The sequence below is a fragment of the Ovis aries genome, chromosome 8 (assembly GCF_016772045.2).
Source record: "Ovis aries strain OAR_USU_Benz2616 breed Rambouillet chromosome 8, ARS-UI_Ramb_v3.0, whole genome shotgun sequence".
Lineage (NCBI taxonomy): Eukaryota > Metazoa > Chordata > Mammalia > Artiodactyla > Bovidae > Ovis > Ovis aries.
Genome location: NC_056061.1, coordinates 79,614,659 through 79,638,451, shown reverse-complemented (window position 1 = coordinate 79,638,451; position 23,793 = coordinate 79,614,659). Strand labels below are relative to the sequence as shown.

General features: G+C 41.2%; 2 protein-coding genes across 2 annotated transcripts in view; one reads left to right on the top strand and one right to left on the bottom strand.

Annotated features, from left to right (window-relative positions):
* Positions 1 to 23,793, top strand: part of TFB1M (transcription factor B1, mitochondrial) — a 61,580-nt gene that overhangs the window by 29,389 nt on the left and 8,398 nt on the right. The gene's annotated exons all lie outside the window — the stretch shown is intronic.
* CLDN20 (claudin 20) lies at positions 5,889 to 22,157 on the bottom strand. The gene is made up of 2 exons (XM_027972603.3): positions 17,339 to 22,157; positions 5,889 to 14,173 (listed from the first exon to the last, which is right to left on the bottom strand). Exon 2 carries the CDS (start codon positions 14,075 to 14,077, stop codon positions 13,418 to 13,420), a length of 660 nt encoding a protein of 219 aa, XP_027828404.1. The 5' UTR covers positions 14,078 to 14,173; positions 17,339 to 22,157; the 3' UTR covers positions 5,889 to 13,417.

The window sequence follows — 23,793 nt, the reverse complement described above, 5'->3', positions numbered from 1 at the left end:
GATGACAATATACAGCCTTGGTGTACTCCTTTTCCTATTTGGAACCAGTCTGTTGTTCCATGTCCAGTTCTAACTGTTGCTTTCTGATCTGCATACGGATTTCTCAGGAGACAGGTCAGGTGGTCTGGTATTCCCATCTCTTGAAGAATTTTCCACAGTTTGTTGTGATCCACACAGTCAAAGGCTTTGGCATAGTCAGTAAAGCAGAAATAGATGTTTTTCTGGAACTCTGTTGCTTTTTCGGTGATCCAGTGGATGTTGGCAATTTGATCTCTGGTTCTTCTGTCTTTTCTAAAACCAGCTTGAACATCTAGAAGTTCACAGTTCACGCACTGCTGAAGCCTGGCTTGGAGAATTTTGAGCATTACTTTACTAGTGTGTGAGATGAGTGCAATTGTATGGTAGTTTGAGCATTCTTTGGCATTGCCTTTCTTTGGGATTGAAATGAAAACTGCCCTTTTCCAGTCCTGTGGCCACTGCTGAGTTTTCCAAATTTGCTGGCATATTGAGTGCAACACTTTCACAGCATCATCTTTCAGGATTTGAAATAGCTCAGCTGGAATTCCATCACCTCCCCTAGCTTTGTTCGTAATGATACTTCCTAAGACCCACTTGAATCCACATTCCAGGATGTTTGGCTCTAGGTGAGTGATCACACCATGGTGATTATCTGGCTCGTGAAGATCTTTTTTGTACAGTTCTTCTATGTATTCTTGCCACCTCTTCTTAATATCTTCTGCTTCTGTTAGGTCCATACCATTTTTGTCCTGTATTGAGCCCATCTTTGCATGAAATGTTCCCTTGGTGTCTGTAATTTTCTTGAGTAGATAGTTAACTCTTAATCTGATTTTTCTTCCCCTTAAACAGAATGACCAAACATCTAGGTTTATATGTGTTACCCAGATGGTGGTATTAACTATGAATGTTTTCATCCTGAAGATGTATTTTGCCTTTTCTGCATCTGGTGAGATCAGCACACGATTTTCTCTCATTTAATTGATGTGTCGTGTGTTGCATTTGTTGATTTGCATATGTTGAATCGTCTTTACATCCCAGGGATGAGTCCCACTTGGTCATGGTGTATAATCCTTCTTTTGTGTTCTCAAATTTGGTTTGCTAATATTTGGTGAGAATTTTTCATCTGTATTCATTAGGGATATCGGTCTACAGTTTTCTTGTGGTAGCCTTATCTGGCCTTGCTTTCAGGTGATTGCTGTTTTCATAGAATGAGTTTGGAAATATTCCCTCCTCCACAGTTTTTCCAGAAGAGTTTGAGAAGGATTGATGTTAATTCTCCTTTGAACGGTAGAATTTTTTAGTTAAGCCGTCTGGTCCTGGGGTTTTCTGTGCTGGGAGGCTTTTGATTATTGCTTCAACCTCTGCTTGCTATTAGTCTGTTCAGATTTTCTGTTTCTTCCTTATTCAGCCTTGGTGGTTTGTGTGTTTCTAAGAGCGTATCCATTTGCTCTAAGTTGTCTCATTTGTTGGCATAAAATTTGTTCATGGTTGTCTCCTCTGTTCCTGTGTGTTTCTTTAGTCTCAGTTGTAATGTCTCCTTTTTCATTTCTGATTGTGAGTCTTCTCTTTTCTTAGTCTGGCTAAAGGTTTGTCAATTTTAATTTTTCAAAGAACCAGCTTTTGGTTTTGTTTTTTTCATTTTTTAATCTCCATTTATTTCCACTCTGATCTTTATTTCCTTCTGCTAACCTTATTCTTTTTCTGATTTCTTGAGGTATAAAGTTAGGTTGTTTGAGATTTTTTAAGTTCTTAATACATGTATTTATTGCTGTAAACATCTCAGAACTGCTTTTGCTACATTCCATAGTTTTTCAGTATGTTGTATTTTCATTAATTATTTGAGATTTATTTCTTTTGACTTCTTCTTTGACCAATTGGTTATTCAGAAGTCTGTTATTTAGTTTCCACATATTTAGATTTTCCAGCTTTCCTCTTGTTGATTTCTACTTTCAATACCATTGTGGTCAGAAAAGATAATAGGTGTGATTTCCATCTTTAATTTTCTGAGATTTGTGCCTTATGATCTTATCATGATACTAGAAAATGTCCCATGTGCATTTGAAGAATGTATTCTCTGCTGTTGTGTGGAATGTTCTTTATATGCTTAAGTCTGTTTACTCTAGAGTACGATTTAATTCCAACATCTCATTGTTGATTTTCTGGCTGGCTGGTCTGTCTGTTGCTGACAGTCGCACACTGAAGTGTGTTACTCCTACTGCCTTATCTATTTCTTCCTTAGTATTTGCTTAATATATTAAAGTATTCCAATGTTAGGTGTATATATATTTACTATTGTTGTATTTTAAAGATGTATTGACCCTTTTATCATTATGTAACAACCTTGCTTGTCTCTTTTTACCAGTTTTTGGCTTGAAGTCTCTTTTTTCTGATACACAAATGGCTCAGCCCCTTTTCTTTTGATTTCTACTTCCAGCCCTACACTTTGAGCCTATGTGTGTCTTTACAGTTGAAATGAGCTTCTTGTAGGTAGCATATAGTTGTTGGGTTTTTTTAAAATTGGAGATAATTCCTTTACTGCAGTGGTTTTGCTATGCATCCGTGTGAATTTGCTGTGGTTATACATGAACCCTCCCTCCTTCCCCCATCCCACCCTCTCCCCCATGTTGTCACGGAGCACCAGCTTTGGGTGCCCTGCTTCATAGGTCAAACTCGCACTGGTTACCTATTTCACTTGTGATAATGTGTTTCTTTTTTCTCAAACCATCCCACCCTCCCCTTCTCCTACTGAGTCCAAAATACTGTTCTTTATGTCTGTGTCTCCTTAGCTGCCCTGTACATAGGATTTTTGGTACCGGCTTTCTAGATTCCCTATATATACGTTAATATACGGTATTTGTCTTTCTCTTCCTGACTTCACTCAGCATAATAGGCTCTAGGTTCATCCACCTCATTAGAACTGACTCAAATGCATTTCTTTTTCATAGCTGAGTAGTATTCTATTGTGTATGTGTACCACAACTTCCTTATCCATTCATCTGCTGATGGACATCTAACATTGGGTATCTTCTTCAGTTCTGGTTTCCTTGGGGTATATGCCCAGTAGAGGGGTTGCTGGGTTCTATTTATTCCTAGTTGTTTAAGAATCTCCATGCTGTTCTCCATAGTGGTTTTATCAGTTTGCATTCCCACCAACAGTGTGAGAGGATTCCCTTTTCTCCTCACCCTCTCCTGCATTTATTGTTTGTAGACTTTTTGATGATGGCCATTCTGACTGGTGTGAGATGATACCTCATTGTGGTTTTGATTTGTATTTCATGAGCAATGTTGGGTTTTTGTTTTTGCTTTTAATCCATCTAGTCATTGTGTGTCTTTTGATCGGTGAATTTGGTTCATTTATATTAGAGTGATTATTGACAGAGGATTTACCACTGCCTCTTCCTATGCCTTCTGGTTATTTTGTATCACCCTTGTTTTTCCCTCTCTGTTTCTGTCTGTCTTTCTAATGTGGTGGCTTTCCATAGTCGTTTCCTCAATCTTCCCTTTTCTGTCTTTCATGACTCTAGAGTTTGGCTTTGTGTTTCACATATGGCTTACATAAAAAGCATCTCAGAAATGAAATAGTTCTTCTTATGTTGATATCACCTTATCTTTATTTGCCTATAAAGATTCTACCCTTTTATTCTTCCACTTATATGCCTTTATCACAATTTATCTCTTTTGGTGCTGTGAATTCATTGAGAAATTGTAATAGCTTTCCTTAAGCCTTTATGCTATAATTAAGTGGTTAACATACCATTCTAATAGGGTTAAAGTTTTCTAATTCTGACTATTTTTCACCTTTTCCAGGGTATTGTGAACTTTTTTTTTTATTGTCAGTAAATAATGTATTATTATTTCAGTTTGAAGAATTCCTTTCACGGAGATCTCGTGGTGTGAACTCTCTCAGTTTTTGTTTGCTGGGAAAGCCTTTATTTCTTCTTCATATTTGAAGGATAACTTTGACAGATAATTGGCTGGTGATTTTTATCTTTTAACACTTTGAGTGTGTCATTCCACTCTCTCCTGGCCTGTAATGCTTCTGCTGAGAAATCTGCTGTTAGCCCAGAGAGAGTTTCTTTGTAGGTTCCTTCCTCCCCATGCCCCCACCCCATGCCTTTAAGATGCTTTCTCTATCATTGATTTTTGACAGTTTCAGTATAATGTATCTTGGATAAGGTCTTTTGTATTGAGGTGATAGGATGTTCTTTTAGCTTCTCGGACATGTATGCTAAGCTCTTTCCCCAGGTTTGAGAAGCTGTCAGCAATTATTTTTCTAAATATACCCTCTGCTCTCTTCTCCTCTACATAGATCAATTATTCTTATATTTGGTTTTCTCCTCATACCTGATAGCTCTCTTAGGGTTTCTTCACTTTTTAAAAATCTTATCTCACTCGTGAGTCATTCCTAAATTCTCATCTTTCAAGTTGCTAATTCTTTCTTCAGTCTGATCTGCCCTATTTCTTAAGCTAATGTATTTTTCATCTCATTCATTGAATTTTTCAGCTCCAGAATTTGGTTCTTCTTTAAAATTTCAGTCTCTTTGGTAAAGAATTCGTTCTGTTCGTTAATTTTACTCTTTAGTTCATCAAATTGCCTTTCTGAGTTTGAAAGTGAAAGTGTCAGTCACTCAGTCGTATCTGACTCGTTGTAACCCCATCGGATGCAGCCCCTGCCCCCCGCCAGGCTCCTCTGTCCATGAAATTCTCCAGGTAAGAATACTGGAATGGGTTGCCGGTTCCTTCTCCAGGGCATCTTCCCAACCCAGGGATCAAACCTGGTTCTCCTGCATTACAGGCAGATTCTTTACCACTGAGCCACCAGGGGAAAGCTGAGTTTACTTGTGACCCACTGAATTTCATCATAACAGCTATTTTGAATTCTTTATAAGTTATATTACAATATCCTGTGCCTTTGAGTTTAGTTACTGGAGAACTATCATTTTCTTTTTGTGATACCGTATTACCCTGATTTTCATTGTGTTTGACTGGAGTGCGCCTCTGCCGTTGCTTTTAAAGTAATAGTTACTTGTTTACTTTGGTAAACGTAATAGAAACCCTTGTTTTCCAGACAGTGGCTCTGTAGCTCAGGTTTTTGGTGTCTCTGTCTGATCTGGTTTTGGGGCTACACTCTGGGTGGGGAGTGGTGCAGGGGAGTGTTTTTAAAATAAAAAAATGCTGTAGGAAAAGCAGGTGGCAGAGTGGAGGGAGGTTTGGGCTTAGCGCTGGAGGCTTTGCATGTTCACAGCCCAGTGAGGACACCCTCAAGTAGGGATGCTTCCAGGGGTCCAAGGCAGACAGCAGGTAACAGTACCTTCCCTGCCCTCTGTTGTACTCGTCTGCCTCTTTTCCTTTCCTGCCCCTCCCCTCAGTCATAGAGGTTTCTCCTCAAAAATCCAGATGCTGCTAGAGAGAATTGAGTCCCTCCAGTTGTAACCTGTACAGCCAGGCAGTCAGCCACTCGCCCCTTTCTCTTTCCATCTCCTCTGTGAGGCAAGTTCTCACTGTCCTGATGAAATCTCAGTCCCAGGGAGGGAGGGGGACTGACTCCTCGAGTTCCTCCTCCTCGCCTCCAGGCTGGTCTCTGTTCTGCTCCAGTGGCGTCCCTGGTTCTCCCTCTGTCTGGCTGACCTCCACACGTTCTCTATGCCCCGCGTGTCCACCATGGATTTCAACCTCCAGTTTTGCTTCCCCCACCCCTGCCCCCATCAAGTCCCTGGGGGTAGGGTCGGCTCACCAGCGTCTTTGGGCCCAAAGCCCCCTCCAGGATCCTGTCTACTTTCTGCAGCACAGGAAGTCTGCTAGTTGGTCTGGTGTGAAGGATGAATTGTAAATGAGAGGACTGAAAGAAACGACTCGTGCTGCCAAGATGCTGATGTCACTATCAGAATCCAAATATTTTTTATTTATAATGATTTCCCCCACTTTTTGGAGAAATTTTGTTTTGACAGCTTTACTTGTGATCAGTCATCTATGGAAAAATAGTTGGATATTAAACTAGGCTCTGACTTATATGCTAATCACAGAAGAATAAAAGCTAATTACAGAAACAAAGCTTCTCTGCCAGAAATACAAATCAATAAGCCAGTGTCTAGTTTAGCAAAACCACTGCTGGATGAATTACTATAGGACATACATGTACTATAAAATCTTATTTCTTCATTGAAGGTACACTGAGCCCCAGCCGCATGAAAAGCCCTAAGCTAGGCAGAGAGGTGGTGGTGACAGGAATGAGAAGTCAGACATCTCCCTTCAGGAGTTCACAGCTAGTGAGGAGCAGTTTTCTTTTGCTGAAACTCAAGTATAAAGTCTTGCACAGCTTCCTTTAGATTCTTTGACAGTCACTGATGTAAGTAGATATTGTAAAAAATTGTGCGATTTTTAGATTTAGGTGTAGGTGTATGTTATAGGCTTAGAATGGAGCCCCTGACCAGTAGCATTCGACCTGTTTGTACATATTGAACCTTGATCTGAGGCATCTCCAGGGCCTTAGCTGCCACCTTCCACCTCCTCTGCCACGTCAGTCACAGTTACCCAAGCTTTCCAGGACCTTTAGGAATTCAGTCCGTCTTCCACTTGTATAGCAGACTTAATTGTCATCTTTTTCTTCATCAAACTCAGTATTACCTTCCTTCAGCATCTCAAGCTTTCAGACATTGTAAATAACTTCTTCCAAATTAATAGATCCTATTAGATCCTAGACAGAATATGTTTGGAGATACCTTTTAGCTCATCAGATTTAACACATTGGTGCTCTCAGGGATTTTTTGTCCTAGAACAGGTGGCCACTGGAATGAAGACCAAGTCACCACAGAGCTTTCTCTCTTCTTATAAAGCATATATGTGTATATACAAGACTTTCAGTAGTATAAGACCCAGTTATATCGGGAACCAAGATCTTTACTTTTAGGCTTTTATATTGGCGGTTATCAGTGTCATCCAGAATCTTCAGGCTTTTTACCAGAGGTTTCTTAGGGTGGGTGTTAGAGTATTTTTACTGGAAGGTTTCTCTTTGTTTTAGTTACCTAGTTGAGAGTAATTGATGGTGTCTGGCGGTTATTATCCACTTTATCTTTTATTTAAAAGGATAAGATCCACATGTAGTTTACTAAAGCGCTTCCCAGATGACTTAGTGGTGAAGAATCCACCTGCCAATGCAGAGGACATGGGTTCGACCCCTGACTCGAGAAGATCCCCTGGAGAAGGAAATGGCAACCCACTCCAGTATTCTTGCCTGGAAAATTCCGTAGAGGAACCTGGTAGGCTGCAATCCATGGGGTCGCAAAGAGTCGGACACAACTGAGTGACTGAACACGCATGTAGTTAACTAAAAGTACTTTCCGTCCAGGATTAAGGCCTTATGAAATTATTATTTGTAAAATAGCTAGCTATGTCTTTGATTTTTTTTCTCCCACTGAGGATATTTGCTTTTTTGGCAAACTAAGCATACAGCAATTTTCTTTGCTTAGTTTTTATTGTGTTATAAATAATACATGTAGGTGATATATTTGTAACCTAAGAAAATGCTTATCAAGCGGGAGAGAATGTATTATTATAAAGGAAACAAATGATTAAATTTTAGTTGTAAAAGAATTTGCTACTTCTCTGAAGTAGTTTTACCATATTAGGGCAAATCAGGAATACTCTGAGGAAAGCCAGAAAATATTTGACTGGTAGTTAACATTGAGCAAATCTTTAAGAATTCGTTTTCATAAGAAAGGGGAAGAGTTTTTACAGAATTGATAAAAAATAACAGTACACGGCAGTCCTGCTGGCTAAATCCTTCTAAACACAAGAAGAGAAAGTCTCAAGCACAACACAGACAAAATATGCTCAGTGCTAAAATAGAGATGCAGGCAGATTCCTGAAAGAGTTGAGAGAGGGAGGTTAATTCTCTGTAGATGCTCAGAAGAAATTTACTAAATTCAATACATGTTCTTAATCAAATTCTAAGAATTAGATTTGGAGAATTTCCTTTGATATAACAAGAAAGGCTTACTTACAGCCTACAATGTACAATCCTAGATGTACAATCCTACATCTTAGGATTTTTCCTGTGAGAATCGGTTAACCCTTCTAATAATCAGTCTGTAACTAACTTAATCAAAATCAAGCTTTAATGACAGAACTTTCACTGCTATAAACCTATTACAACTACACCTGGCTTATTCAACTCTTGCCAGACTCTTCCTTCTTATTAACTTCTCTAGCGCAGTCCCAAAGTTTGAACCCCAAATTCTTTTCTATTTACAGAAAACACAGTCTCTTAGGTTCTTAAAATTAGACTAATTTGTCTATTCTAATTTTTCTTACAATTTGCAGTTAGAATATTTTATAATTTTGTATTTTTCTTTCACTGAGTTAATAACATTATTTTACCAAGTAGAAGACAGAATTTCTTTTGCAGTACAGATTCACAGTTGAAAAATGCTTCCATGAGAATATAAGATTAGTTTAAGTCTCTGAAGCTGGCATCTGAAAACCCCTGAGAGTCCATACATTTCTGGGGTTCCACAGTAATTTTTTTCAACTGGACTGCATATTGTAGTCGGTCTCCATATCCGTGGTTCCACATTGGTAGACTTAGTCAACACCCAGATTAAAAATAGAAAAAAAAGTCCAGAACATTCCAAAAAGGAAAGCTTGAATTTGCCACTTATTGTCATCTATTTACATACCATTTACTTTGTATTAGGTGTTATAAGTAATCTGGAGATGATTGAGAGTATTTGGGAGGATGTATGTAGGATCTTGTGCGAATGCTGGGCCACACTGTATAAGCGACTTACTTGAGTGTCCTTTGATTTTGGAATCCATGGGGGTCCTAGAACCAGTGCCCCACAGATACTGAGAGACTGCCATACTCAAGTGTGAGAAATCCTGAGCCATGAGCTAGTCCCTCAAATTTTATGTCACCTTTTTTCTGTTATAAATTGTGGTCATTGATCTGCTGCTTTAACGTCCTTTCCACATCACTGTCCTATACTCCAAGGTAGTAGAAAAGTCACTTAGATACAATCTGAGAATTGCGGCAGGCCCTTCTGGCTGATGAGACAGAGACACTGGTGGAAGAGCTAGAAGTACCTGAAGTCAGCTGGTCCTCCTGGAATTCGAGTGCTCCTAGTTTTGAGAACTTGGTCATGTTAATAGGCTGAGTTTTAATACATCAAATAGGGTAATAATGCCACCCTTGAAGTGTTGTGGTGAGGAATAGAAATAATCAATATGCAATGCCTAACGGGAGTATCTCACACAAGGAGACAGTTAAAGGTGGATCTCTCTGTTATCAGTTCAGTTGCTCAGTCGTGTTCGACTCTTTGTGACCCCATAAGCTACAGCATGCCAGGCCTCCCTGTCCGTCACCAACTCCTGGAGCTTGCTCAAACTCATGTCCATTGAGTCGGTGATGCCATCCAACCACCTCATCCTCCATCGCCCCCTTCTCCTCCTGCCCTCAATCTTTCCCAGCATCAGAGTCTTTTCCAGTGAGTCAGTTCTTCGCTTCAGGTGGCCAGAGTTTTGGAGTTTCACCTTCAGCATCAGCCTTTCAATGAATGTTCAGGACTGATTTCCTTTAGGATGTACTGGCTTGATCTATTTGAAGTCCAAGGCACTCTTCAAGAGTCTTCTCCAACACCACAGTTCAAATGCATCAGTTCTTTGGCACTCAGCTGTCTTTATAGTCCAACTCTTGCATCCATACATGACTACTGGAAAAGCCTGAGCTTTGACTAGACGACCCTTTGTTGGCAAAATAATGCCTCTGCATTTTAATATGCTATCTAGGTTGGTCATAGCTTTCTTCCAAGGAGCAAGGGTCTTTTAATTTCATGTCTTCAGTCACCATCTGCAGTGATTTTGGAGCCCCCCAAAATAAAGTCTGTCACTGTTTCCCCATCTGTTTGCCATGAAGTGATGGGACTGGATGCCATGATCTTAGTTTTCTGAGTGTTGAGTTTTAAGCTAACTTAAAAAAGTTAGGACAGTAAAAACTGTCCTCTTTCACTTTCATCAAGAGGCTTACTGTTATAAACAATTATTTATGGACTAAGCTATAATATCCTAATAAAGTAATGTGGATTATAACTTTTAAGACATATAATTTATATCTTGTCTCTTTAGAAGTATGTATATGGAGCAAGTAACAGATTGAAAGCATAAAATTGTGTCAGTACAATCTTAGATGAATTAAAGATGCTACACCCCTGACATAAAGGTCAGCACTTTGGGTCATCCACACGTGACTTTTGAGAACAACAGCATTTTAGAGGCTTTCAGCTGCACTTGCCCCCAGCTCTTGAGGCCTCGGTTCAGTTCAGTCACTCAGTAGTGTCCGATTCTTTGCGACCCCATAAATCGCAGCATGCCAGGCCTCCCTGTCCATCACCAACTCCCAGAGTTCACACAGACTCATGTCCACGAGAAGTGATGCCATCCAGCCATCTCATCCTTTGTCATCCCCTTTTCTTGCCCCCAGTCCCTCCCAGCATCAGAGTCTTTTCCAGTGAGTCAACACTTCGCATGAGGTGGCCAAAGTACTGGAGCTTCAGCTTTAGCATCATTCCATCCAAAGAAATCACAGGGCTGATCTCCTTCAGAATGGATTGGTTGGATCTCCTTGCAGTCCAGGGGACTCTCAAGAGTCTTCTCCAACACCACAGTTCAAAAGCATCAATTCTTCGGCGCTCAGCTTTCTTCACAGTCCAACTCTCACATCCATACATGACCACAGGAAAAACCATAGCCTTGACTAGATGGACCTTAGTCGGCAAAGTAATGTCTCTGCTTTTGAACATGCTATCTAGGTTGGTCATAACTTTCCTTCCAAGGAGTAAGCGTCTTTTAATTTTATGGCTGCAGTCACCATCTGCAGTGATTTTGGAGCCCCCCCCCCAAAAAAAAAAAGTCTGACACTGTTTCCACTGTTTCCCCATCTATTTCCCATGAAGTGATGGGACCAGATGCCATGATGTTTGTTTTCTGAATGTTGAGCTTTAAGCCAACTTTTTCACTCTCCTCTTTTACTTTCAAGAGGCTTTTTAGTTCCTCTTCACTTTCTGCCACAAGGGTGGTGTCATCTGCATATTTGAGGTGATTGATATTTCTCCCGGCAATCTTGATTCCCGCTGTGCTTCTTCCAGCCCAGCGTTTCTCATGATGTACTCTGCATATAAGTTAAATAAGCAGGGTGACAATATACAACCTCTGGTAAAATAAGCTGAGTCAGTGGATGAGTCCACAGAAGATACAGGGGAGCACCTTGCTGTACCACTGTCAGTCGGTCTGACTCCACCTCCTGGAAGCAGTGGCGCCCTGGCCTTCAGGAGAGGCAGCCCCTGATCCATGAGCCATTAGCATCCAGTACCCACAACAGCTTGGGGAGCAGGGTTAGGGGTGTGGTACCACCCACAGCTCTGGTTTCTGCCACTAGACAAAGCTATCACATTCCTTATGTGGCCTTCTCTGACCTGGTTACCTGGAAAGTTCAAAACTAAAGTTCATATTTAATTGCTTCAACAACTGTAAACCAGGATTATTTAATAGCATCCTGTCTTCCTTTTCTTTGTGATTTTAGCCTATCTTTATCTTTTGGTTTTTGTATTTATTGGGCCAGCAATTTTATTTTAAGTTGGCTCAAACGGTTTTTGGAAGTGGATGAGTCTAAAAGAAAAATGTGTAAATTAAAAGTCAGTTTTATAATTAGGAAAATACCAGAGTTGTCCTCCTTAAAAATCAGATAAAACAAATGCTGAATAGAAAAAAAAGTATTTACAATTATAATCCATTTAAATTATGCTTAATTATAATTCAGTTTAATTAGTTATGCTTTCGTATGTACTCAAGAATAAAATAAGCAATAAATATAAATCCAAGGAAAAAACAAAATTGCTTTTTCGCAGATGATACTTTCTATTTATAAAACACAATGAAATGAACAAAATTATTGGAGGTAAACAGAAATATGCAACAAGTTTTGCAAAATTACATGCTATGATGGAAATCCTTGAAAGTCAATAAAGTTAGTATATTCTCAAGTCATATAGCTAAAAATACAGATGACATTTGCTTAGAAGATATTTTGACCACTCAAAAGGAATGTATACATAAATGCATTCCTAATTCCCATGTGAAATCATATCTTTATTTTAGCTCTTTGATGATGATACAGGAGAGAATGATCTACCAAATAAAATACGTGTAAAATATTTTAGTCTGTACTTCATATGCACAATTCAAAATTATTTATTCACATAAAAGATAACTTCCCACTTTCTGAGTTATTAATGCATAATGAAGTAGCCTTTCCCCCTTTACCGTTATGTTATGAACAATAACTAAGCTTAAACAAATAAATTATTAGAAACAGCCTTGTGCAGTGTTTCTTTTGCACATTGGAAAATCCAGTTTTTATTTTCTTTAAATATTTGAATGACATATAAGATAATCTAACTTTTAAAGCATTCTTTATTCTTTAAAACATTTTCATAACCATCAACTAGTTGAAGCAGCTCATTTGTAAAAACATTTTTAACATGAACCCAACTTGAGAAGAAAAACTGACAACTTTAAAGTAACCTTTAGCGTTCAAGTACTCATCAGTTAGATATTAAATGATAGGGGCAAATCAAAAATGCTAGAGGTAAGTGAGCCTCATCTGGAGAGTCCTCTTGTTAACAGCCAGAAGAGGGCAGTTCGCAAGCATTTTAAACAGACTCTGTTTTCACTTGGCTTGTACATAGTGCTTTAAAAGTCCTAGAGATTTCAGTTTGGGTTTAGTTTGATTCTGCTTTGCTGTGGTAGCATTTACCAATTTCCTTTATTTCCACCTAATCTTTGAGCGCCATATTGTATGGAGATTATATTTCCTAAAATGTAAAAAATGTTCCCCTCTACTGGGAGGTCACAGTGGATGGGGACTTGGGATTTGGGCAACCTCCGAAACAAGTGGACATCTTCTATGCGTAAGGTGCAGTCATGCAGTGGAAATTGAAAACAGAAGTAAATTACTGTGGGGTTGTCAGGCAGAGACGGCAAAAGCAGATGATATCCTGAATGAACACCAGGACAAGGTGCTTTTTATACTTGGCCATTTAGTTCTTTTATGAAGTCCAGTTAAGTACCGGTTAGTAAGATGTATGTATCAACAGTTTAAGAAGAAAAGGCTGTGAAATAATTGCCTTATTAATATAATCAGAACCTCTTTCTTTTATAAACCTTTAGATATAAAACATGACAATAATGGGAAAATAATGTAAAACAGATATACACAAAGTTTGGCATTTTGAAAAACTTCATTTTTAAAGTATTTCACCACCTTTGTAGAGAAAGTGAAACACAATTCTGGTATTTAAAGACAGAAGTCACAGCAGGCACCTAAAAATTCCGTGCGCATCACAGTTTTTCACACATAGTCCTTCAGGCTGTATGCCGAACTGTCCTCTGGCTGCGTGGTGGAGATGGGTGGCTGCTTGCATGGGTGGAGCAAAGCTCCCGACTTCTTCTTTAGACAGGATGTGCAGAAGATCATGCCGGAGACCACCAGCAGCACGGCCGAAATGATTCCAAGGTAGACGGCTCCTCCAGGCTCATGTTTGTTGCTTTGTGGAACCGTCAAGTCCAGAAAGTTTGCTATGATCTCCTTCGTGTACCACACAGTCGGTATTAAACCAGAGGTCCCTGCAGACAGGAAACAAACTCCTCCAGCAAAACAGGCATGCCTCTTGGTTTCCGGGTCCCCTCCTAAGCGAGTGCATTCCATCCCCACTGTGGAAGTGCAGAGCCCCACTGCAGACAGGATGCAGGCCAGGATCATGGCGGCCCGCGCGGCCTGCTCGTGGCTGGGGCGGGCCAGGACAGAGTACTTCAGGGTGCAGCTGAACATCCCGGTGCTGTACCACGTGCAGTCCATCCACAGCCCTTCTAGCCGCTCGATGGCGGTGATGATGTTGGAGCCCACATCCATATTCACCTTCCAGTTGGGCAGCAGCGTGGCTGCGAGGACCCCAGAGACCCCAGATAAGGCCAGGGCGAAAGCCAGGAGCTGGACACCCGCCAAGGCCATGACGTCGCTGCGACCTCTGTCCTCCCAGAAAACCCTGACGGCACTCGGTCAGAACTGTAGCTGTTTCTGCACAGTAGAAAACCAAGTAACAAAAGGCTGGGGAAAGAAGACAAGATCAGGACTGAAAGAAAGCACAGACAGAGACTTCCCTGAACAGTGAAAACTGAGAACACGCCTGACGAGGCCTCCGCAGGGGATGAAGTCACTGCTTCCCAGGAGAGAAGCTCACTCCAGGCCCCCGGGGCTGCCGTTTCCTGAGTGATTTTGGTCGGGTGGTGCTTGGTGCATGGAGTCAAGGAAGGAGATGTCCACTTTGTTTCTTGATTCAACATTTTAAAAAGTGTTTATTGGAGTATAATTAATTTATACCATGTTATAGCTTCTGCTGTACAGCACAGTGGATCAGTTACACGTATGTCTGCTCTATTTTGGATTCTGCTCCCTGTAAGTCATTACAGGGTATTGAGCGGCATTCCCTGTGCTATACAGCAGGTTCTTGTTAGTTATTTTATATATAGTAGTTTTGTTTAAAATTTAAACCCTGCTGAAGCTGTCTTTAGGGTAGGCCTGTACCTTGTTAGGAGATTTAGGCTTTGAATTCCAGCTGTAGGACAGGTGATAAAGGATTTTAATAGTATTACAGGTTTTAAAAACTTTTTTTCTAATTAGAATACTCTGTTGGTAATAAGGAAGAATAGTTTCAACCCATCTGTTAAAATTGATTTATAAATATATATTAGAAAAGTTTTCAATATTTGAAAAATGATTATTTTAAAAATCTGTTAAACATTCTCCTTGCCATTCATATGGCCCAAGTGAATTGTTAAAGGAGAAGAAAGTAGTAGAAAGAACTCAAACTCACTAGCATGATATCTCTGATTTCCAATTTGCAAAATCTTTACCTAAGGCATGCCATTGCCTCCCTTCAGGTATAAGTTACTCAAAACTGAAACAATTGAGCCAGTGTCTTTTGCTTCTAAGAATGTGAGATCCTTTCTAGTGGGGACCAGAACTGTTCCCTGACCCAAATGAAGTCTGCTGCAAAACCGGTTATTCTAAATGATTCAGAAGTAGTGACATAGGATCTTGAAAGTACAAAGCAGAAGTAACCACATCATTTGTCTTTCAGAAAGTAACAGAAATAATTCACCCTTTTCTTTGCTCCCTCCCTCCCTTGCTGTGTTTTAATCTGACAATATTTACTGCCTTCTTTGAGGAAAATATAATAGTTTCTGAAATACAGCAATACTGACTTTGTGTGTTTCCAAATTAATTTTTGAATGATGTATTAGAATGGCTCTATAATGATTCATGTTTGTTTCACACAAGGCAGTATGAGCTCCAAATCTAACAGAATACCTGGGTCAAGTCTTGGCTTTCCAGAACCCCTCTGTGCCTCATATCCTCTTCTGGAAAGTGGGAGGATTATAGTGTCTGTATCATGGAGGGGAATATGATAGTGAAGTTATCTAACCCGTGGAAGGTACTCAGTAAACTCTAACTGACTTTGCTATTAGTATTTTAAAATTTTTATGTCATATGACAATTGATATTTAATGGCATTTCGGTGTTTTTTTTCCCTCCTCCTTCCTTAGGCTGATTTCATTCATTTTCATCAGCTCTTAGAGCTGGAGGAAACCATAGCTCTATAATCTCGGCTATCACCGTTGTTTCAGATTAGGACACTTAGGTGCTAGATGGCCTCAGCAGTAGATCGGCAGTGCCCGCTTCCTGCGTCCGCCCCTCTCAGCATCCTCACCCTGTCCGCCTCTACCTACCACAGTAATTCCTGCTGAAACCCTCATGTGTGCCTCCCATGGGAAGCAGGGACAGTGCCACTGCATCTGGGCAAAAGCCACTGTTAATGGTCAACGCCCCTCACTCCCTTTCTCACCGAGAGAGAGACTCCAGAGGGAAGGAATAAGGCAGATGAGCAAATGGCTTAGCTTCAGAGACTCACCGAGGTCCATCCTGTCTGGCTTTTGTGAAATATCTACAGTAACGAGACTCCATGCCTGTGTTACCGTGAATATAATTGTATAGTTCAGTATAGTTATAATAACATTGATTCCCCAAGAGGTTAAATCCTGGGCTGTCTGAATTCGATTGTTCTATTTTTGTTCATAATCTTAAAATGTAAATTCTACCATTTCAGGAGATTTCTCTGAGATTTTGAATTCTTAGAGTCAGTAGCATCAGAGTACCTCGGCTTTGCCTGCCATCCTACAGTTCATTCTTTCTCTGTTTTCCAAATTTCTTTTCATATCTGAGATCAAAATAAAAGTTAAGGTTTCTAGGAAAAATAAATAAAGCACATGTTTGTGGTTTCATAACAGCTGTTTTCAGGTTTGAGTTTTAACATTTCAGACTCCAGCCAGCTCACTCAATTGCTGCCTTCTCAGATCACTCTCGGCTTAAGGGATTCTTTCAGAGTGAGACTGCTGTTAGCATTCCCTATGAGCATCTCATTTCTTTTTTTTTTTTTTTTTCACTTTGGTTGAGTAACCTTTATGTGTTGATCAGTCTGTGCTCAGCTTCCCAATTATAACTCTCTTCCCATTAACCAATGCATTTTATAAATTACAGTGTAACTCAGACTTGCAGACAGCCTGTTCATCTTAATTAACAAGTGCTGGCAGTGATAAATTACAGACGGCCAAAATCAGTGTAAACAATATGACATTGCATTAAGTTAGCACAGTGCTCACTTATAGTGAATGTTGGACTCTTTAAGTGCTTTCCTCTGCATAAAAAACTTAGAATTCATTCTCCAAAATGAAGGTCACTCTTTTCCTTTCATAAAAATATACTGGCATCTTAGCTATTGCTGTGAAATCTTTTTTTTTTTTCCTCTCTGTCTCCGGCCGGAAGCATGGTACAGTTTGTGGCCTGTTCTCTCAAATTTCTGTCTCATAGAGAATAAAGGCATACTTTGTTTCAGTGGTTGTGGTGGTGAAATACTGTGAAAGTAGGCAAAAGCAGAGAGGTCACATGTAAAAAACTTAGTTCTAAATAGCACTCTCATGCTTCCAAAATCTGCTGCATATAGAACAGAACCTAAAATGTTAAATTCATGAGCTATTTCCCAAAGAAATTCTGAACTGGAGTTCATGAAAATGTAAAGTCAGTTTTCCAGACAAGATTTATTTATATCAAATCTAGCATTTAAAAACAGCTTTACAACTTATAATTCAAACCAAGTTATACTTGAAGGTCTATATTTAGACCCCAAGCATTATGGAAGCTTCTCATTTTCCATACCTTTTGTCAGTAGCCTTCAGTATCTTAACTCTCTTGTCAGTCGTCTTCAGTTGAACCCCAATAAGGTCTGATGAAGAGACACCACATACATGAGGCTCAATTCACAGCTTCTGAATATTAATGATAAAACTCCACCAAGTTAACTTGCAAATACCAACGAGCAACACAGAAATCTGCGAGGTGAAAACTGCTGATGGTGCTGGAAGATAAATACCAGGTTCTCCATCTCATTTTTTGAGCTGTGGGAGAATTAAGACGAGAGAGGCGGGGAAGGGAGGGAGTAGTTGTTACAACAGGATTTGTCGAAACCTGAAAGCTGGAAATGCTCTTGTGTCACAATGTACAGAGGAGGAATTATTTGGGCGCTCACAGAATTTTCTTTTAATTCTATGTTTTAGTCCATGGTTATAATTTATTTTTGAACTTTTATCTATGTTGGGAGATAGTTTATTACTTTATGTCCCCAATTAAAGAATGTGGTCTGAAATATTTTTAACTAGATTGTGCTTTGCAAATGATAGTTAAGTGAGACTTTCTTTTTATTCTGGTGCTTCTGACTTGTGTTAAATCAAGATTCACAAAATTGGTAGCTTTCAGACTAAAACATTCAAAAGACAGGTTTAAATATATATATATTTTGATAAAAGTAAAAAGAAAATCCAGTACCAGCTGATGACTAGAATCTGATCAGTAAACCTACAAGTGTTTTTTCAGGAAGGGTGAGGGGTAGGTATCCTGAATTTTCTTCTGTTAGCCTTTACACTGAGAAAGATTTCTAAAGCATAACTTAATAGATTTTAGAAAATGTTGTAAAGAAATTACATCGAAATAATGTGATGAAACCAAAAGGAAACACTGAGGTGCTAGGCCATGAATAATGAGACAGACACGTTTCATCTTCATCTGCTTTGGGTTCTCATTGTTTTCTATCTCAGTAATTTTAATTCTACAAGCTGTGCGTTTATAGCCATTATGAGAACGGAAGAAAATTTTACGTATGGTTGGATGTTTAAATTTTTACTACTGCTAATAGCCATGTTAGATGTTACTCATTTCTTTAAAAAGCAGTGACTAACAAAAATGCATGTTTCAGTTATCTGGATCTTTCTAAGTTTTTGTTGGTTGGATTTAATCTCCTCTAAGTCTGGCATTTAGCAAGATACGTTTTCTCCTCTTTGAAGTCGAATGTCTGTGCGTTTGTTTTTAGCCATAGTGTTGTAATTCTGATACATAAACGTAGCTTCCTTCTTTGATTTCATGGAGATATATAAGCAGTTCTGGAGTGAGTGCTGGAAGGAGTAGAGCTGAATCTCAGGCGCTGACCCTCACAGCGTTGCCGTCACTGCCGTGTATCAGGAGCCCGCCAGATGCCTTCAGTGTCTCGGCTTGTTCCGCTCCGTGTGTGGTTGGTGGCTGTGCACGCTCACCTGTGCTGAGGCTGACTGGGGGCCGGTGGAGGGAGGGGCTGGGGACTGCTCCCTGCTCGGGCTGCCCGCATCGCACAGCCGCCTGAGGGTAAATGGCTTCAGCGTGCTTTAGTGTACGCTTTTGTTTGTTTGTTTGTTTAAGTAATTTATTTAGTTTTGGCCGCAGTGGGTCTTTGTTGCTGAGCCTGGGCTTTCTCTAGTTGTGGCAGGTGGGGGCTGCTCTTCATCATGGCGCTCAGGCCCCTCACCGCGGTGGCTTCTCTTGTCGTGGAGCATGTGGGCTCTAGGGTAGGCAGGCTTCAGTGGTCGTGGCACTGGGGCTTAGTTGCTCCACAGCATGTGGGACCTTCCCGGGTCAGGGATCAGACCTGCGTCCCCTTCACTCGCAGGCAGATTCTCAACCACTGGACCACCAGGGAAGTCCCTGTACTTGAGTGTTTTTAAGAACTTGTTGATTTTTTTTCTGTCTTGATGAGTACACTTATCCTATAATGTGTTAACTGCCTGTTCTCCCACCCCCAGCCACACCTCAGTGTCTTGGGATCTTAGTTCCCTCGCCAGCGATCAAAACCTCACCCCCTGCATTGAAAGAAAGCACAGAATCTTACCCACTGGACCACCAGGGAGGTCCCTTAACCACCTGTTTTTAAAAGGCAAACTCTGAAATGTAAATAACTTTCATTAACTATAGACCTTTAACACAAGGCAGAATTTCTTATATAAAGGAGGAGCCAGAGGGACTTCCCTGGTGGTCCAGAGGTTAGGATTTGGTGCTTTCACTGACATGGCCCAGGCCGGTTCAATCCCTGGTGGGGGAACTAAGATCCCACAAGCCGCACAGTGAGGCCCAAGGAAAAGGAGCTAGAAAGTGAAAGTGAAGTCGCTCAGTCATGCCCAACTCTTTGCGACCCCATGGACTGTAGCCTACCAGGCTCCTCCGTCCATGGGATTCTCCAGGCAAGAGTACTAGAGTGGGTTGCCATTTCCTTCTCAAGGAGATCTTTCCCATTCAGGGATCGAACCCCTGTCTCCCGCGTTGCAGGCAGATGCTTTACCATCTGAGCCACCAGGGAAGCTCAGGGAAATGTAATTCATTGACATAATTATCCACTGCCAATGTAGAGACTACAGAGAAATCTTTTTAAGTCCAGAGGCTTCTCTAGGTAAACCTTATCTTTGTTTATCTTAGTACATCTCTCTTCCCAGCCCTTCCCCATTGAACACCCAAGTTTTGTATATCCAGCTGGCGACGTGACTCACTGATAGACGTCTCAGATCTGTCAGGAACAGGACTGGACTCCTGATCTTCCCCACAGCGATTCTCCCCAGTTTCCCAGTGTCTGTTAACAGCAAACGCATCCCTGGATCTTAAAAGCATCCTTTGTTTCAATACCCAGTATCCATTCAGTCGACAAATTCTTTTGTTCCAAAACTTGAAAATAAATCAAGAAACCTACCACCTCTGAGCCCCTCTCCTGCTTACTCTGGCTTAAGACCTCTAGAATGTAAACCTCACAAGGGCAAGGATTTCCTGCTGTCTTGTTAATTGCCAGTGCTGTGCCAGGAATGGTGCCTGGCTTATTTTCAAGGTGTGATATTTGTTGAATGAGTTCAGAAACTGATTTTTAGTATATAAAATAACAATAATACATTACCTTTACATGATTAAAAGTGTAATTTTTAAATAAGAGTGTAATTTTATTAATTTTGCAACTCTTTAGTACTGTCTGAGGCAATATAGTATTTAATTTTTTTTATATTTGGCTGCGCTGGGTCTTTGTTGCTGCTTGGGCTTTCTCTAGTTTCAGTGAGCGGGGGGGCTTCTCATTGAGTTGGCCTCTCTTGATGTGAAACACGGGCTTGACGTGCATGAGTTTCAGTAGTTGTGGAACACAAGCCCAGTTGCTCAGCGGCATGTGGAATTTTCCCAGACCAGGGATCAAACCCGCGTCCCCTGGATTGGCAGGCAGGCTCCCATCCACTGTACCACCAGCGAAGTCCTGATATTTAATTCTTAAACCAAGTCTATGAGAGAGAAGAAATCATCTCATTTTTAGAGGTGAGAAAACTAAGCTCCTGAGAAGTTATGTAAGGTCCATAAAATGAGTAAGTAGCAGGAATGTGGGATTCAAGCCCGGAATATTGTGATTTTTGAAGCTCTGTACACACAGCCCTGCCCCGTCCATTTAGAACAGAATGTGTTTTCAAGTCTCATTATAATGAGTCGCTCCTTTCTGTGGTGGTCTGGGTTAAGCTCTGGAAACGAATGAACCCTGACACCTCTGTAGCCTGAAACAGAAACATTTGCTTCTCACTCATGCCAAATCCACAAGTGACTCAGCAGTCCCAATTGTTTTCTTTAAAATGTTTTCATGTATCTGTTTTTTAAGAAAAAATGACATGCGATTCCCTTGGTGTATTTTTCTCAGTGACAGTATTCTGGACATTCAGACAAGCTTTTGTTTAAAGAATCAGTCGTTTGACTGAATGTTGGAGAAGAAATAGGGATACCAAGCCTTTGTGGGAGGCGGTTCTCCAGACCTGTGTGTCTCACTCCTGCCCACACAGGAGATCATCCCGCTTTGGAGAAGCCCTGGGGCCCTCAGTGTGTTTAAAATACTGCCCACTTAATTCCAATGGAAAGTTGAGGTTCTGAAAAATTTTTTTTAAGTGTCTTTTCTCGTTTATTTTCTCTTCAACCTTAAAAAATAATTTAGGTTTAGATTAAGACAGTCTACCTGTTCCAGTCCCACAAATTTAAAGTGACTGACTTAATCCTAAAAGAATGTTTCTCTTCTTGACTCCATCATGGAATATTAACAGTATCAGCTATGAGCACAATCAGTGTTTTATTTTCCTCCACCTTTATGGTCATTTTATTTAAAATAATGCTTTAAGCTGCTCTGAACACTTGATCCTTTAGAATTGGTGGTTTGTAGACTAGTCGATTACAGTGAGGACTGTGTTTAAATGAAGATGACTGTTCTCTGGCTACCGTGTGCTCCCGAATGTCTAATGAGGCCACCCGGCTCCGCGGCTCTGTGCGATTCAGCCGTGTTTCTGATGTGGCTTACGCTGCCATTTCTCTGTTATTTACTACCTTATTTTTCCAACATTTTGTTGCTCCTTTTAATGTCTTCATGTGAAAGGATCTTGAGGGCTTGCTTTCTGTGTCTTTATCACATTATTTTAGAATATTAAGACAGTCTTTGGATTTTGCAGTGACACCTGGAGATCACCCTGTAAGTCTGTGTTTGTTGTTTGCTTTGCATGTTATTTTGAGAACCAGGAGTTTTTTTTGAACAACATCCTCACTTGCTGGTAGTGTCTCAGGTTGTGGCCTGAGCGCCCCTCGTCCGTGCCTGGCTCTCAGCTCACCGCCCCTCCTCCTCCCCCCCCTCTGCCTGCCTGCCTTGTGCTTCTCCCTCTCTGCCCACTGGGTCTCCTGCGTTTCAGTCCTGGCCCACGCTCTGCCGTCCTGGGTGGGTTCGCGTGGACTTTGTGATATTGCCAAACTAGAGAGCTTACGTCAGTTGCCATCATTTCTCTTTATTTATTGTTATACCTCTGGTTACATACATAGGAGGTCCCCCCAGACTCCGTGAGTTAAACTAGTAAAATCAGCATGTGAAGGAAGAGATCCGGTAGCTATGGAATTCGTCTTTACAAAGATAGTCTTTCAAGTCAGAAACAGGAAGAGCAGGACAGCGTGAACACAGTTAAGAGGGCACCTTCGCCAAGGAGAGCGGGTCTGGGTGCTGAGAGCACGGGGGCTGGGGGAATCCAGCGCCCTGTGCCCATGAGCGGCCAGGCCCTCGGGCTGAGCACCAGCGGCCGTGGCGGCAGCATCTGCAGGAGCCTGCTCCTGCCCCGTGCCTCTGCAGGCCCTCTCAGCATAAGAGCTCGCACCTTGGGTAGTTTTCTTAGGGAGGGAATGTGCTGACGAGTCAGCTTGCATGCCTCTTTGACAGTTGTGACTCATGAATTAGTGCATCCACGTTCATTTATTCATCTCCTCAGTAGAGTGATGGAGATACCTATAGCAGCAGCAATTACTGGTAAGTTTGAGGGGCTTCCCTGGTGGCTCAGAGGTTAAAGCATCTGCCTGGAATGCAGGAGACCCGGGTTCAATCCCTGAGTTGGGAAAATCCCCTGGAGAAGCAAATGGCAACCCACTCTAGTACTCTTGCCTGGTGAATTCCATGGAGGGAGGAGCCCTGTAGGCTACAGTCCATGGGGTCACAAAGAGTCGGACACGACTGAGCAACTTCACTTCACTTTGTATAGACTGAAGCCACCCCCAGGGAGCTGACTGATTCAGAGGTGCTGGAGTTTCTCTGGAGCCATGAAACAAAACCAGAGGTCAGGCCCTGGCCGCAGCCCAGCCCTTAAAAGGGACCTCCTCCATTCCCAGGTGCCTCCAGGGGATGTTGTTACACAAACACTGAAGTCATGGTTTGTGGAAAAGGTTGTGGTTTTAGAAAGGTGTTTTCCCTGTGATCATTCGGTACTTCCAAGTTAAGGATAACAGAATATCCTAATCCGGTATTTGTGCGTCCTTGTCCCTCTTGTATTTGTTTAAAATTAAGCGTTCGCCTCCCCAAAATTGTGCCCTTTCTTGGGACCAAGAAACCCTCGTACGTCTTGTTGTTGCTGGTAGGCCTTTTTACATGCATACTTGTGTTTACATAACATACCCAGTAAAAAACCCTCTCCCTCCTCTGCCCTCACTTTGGCTGCCTCTTAGATTTATTATTTCGTGCCCTCAGCTGTCTCACTTTTCTTACATGCTTATGGTCCCAGAGTAAACACTGTGCCTGTTTAAAATCTGTTCTTTTTTTTTTTATCATTCTAAGAAGGAAAAGAGAGGGAACACACTCAGGCATTCGCCAAACTGCATGACTATAATATCACAGGCATAAACTGCGTGACTGTAATATCACAGGCAGTAGTGACTGTGACCACTACCCTTCTCGGGGGAAGGTACAGCCGCAGGGCCAGGGCATTCTGACGGAGGCATGGGCATGG

Bases quoted from the DNA above. Each gene is read 5' to 3' on its own strand.
- CLDN20 (XM_027972603.3), bottom strand. From the start codon at position 14,077: ATGGCCTTGGCGGGTGTCCAGCTCCTGGCTTTCGCCCTGGCCTTATCT.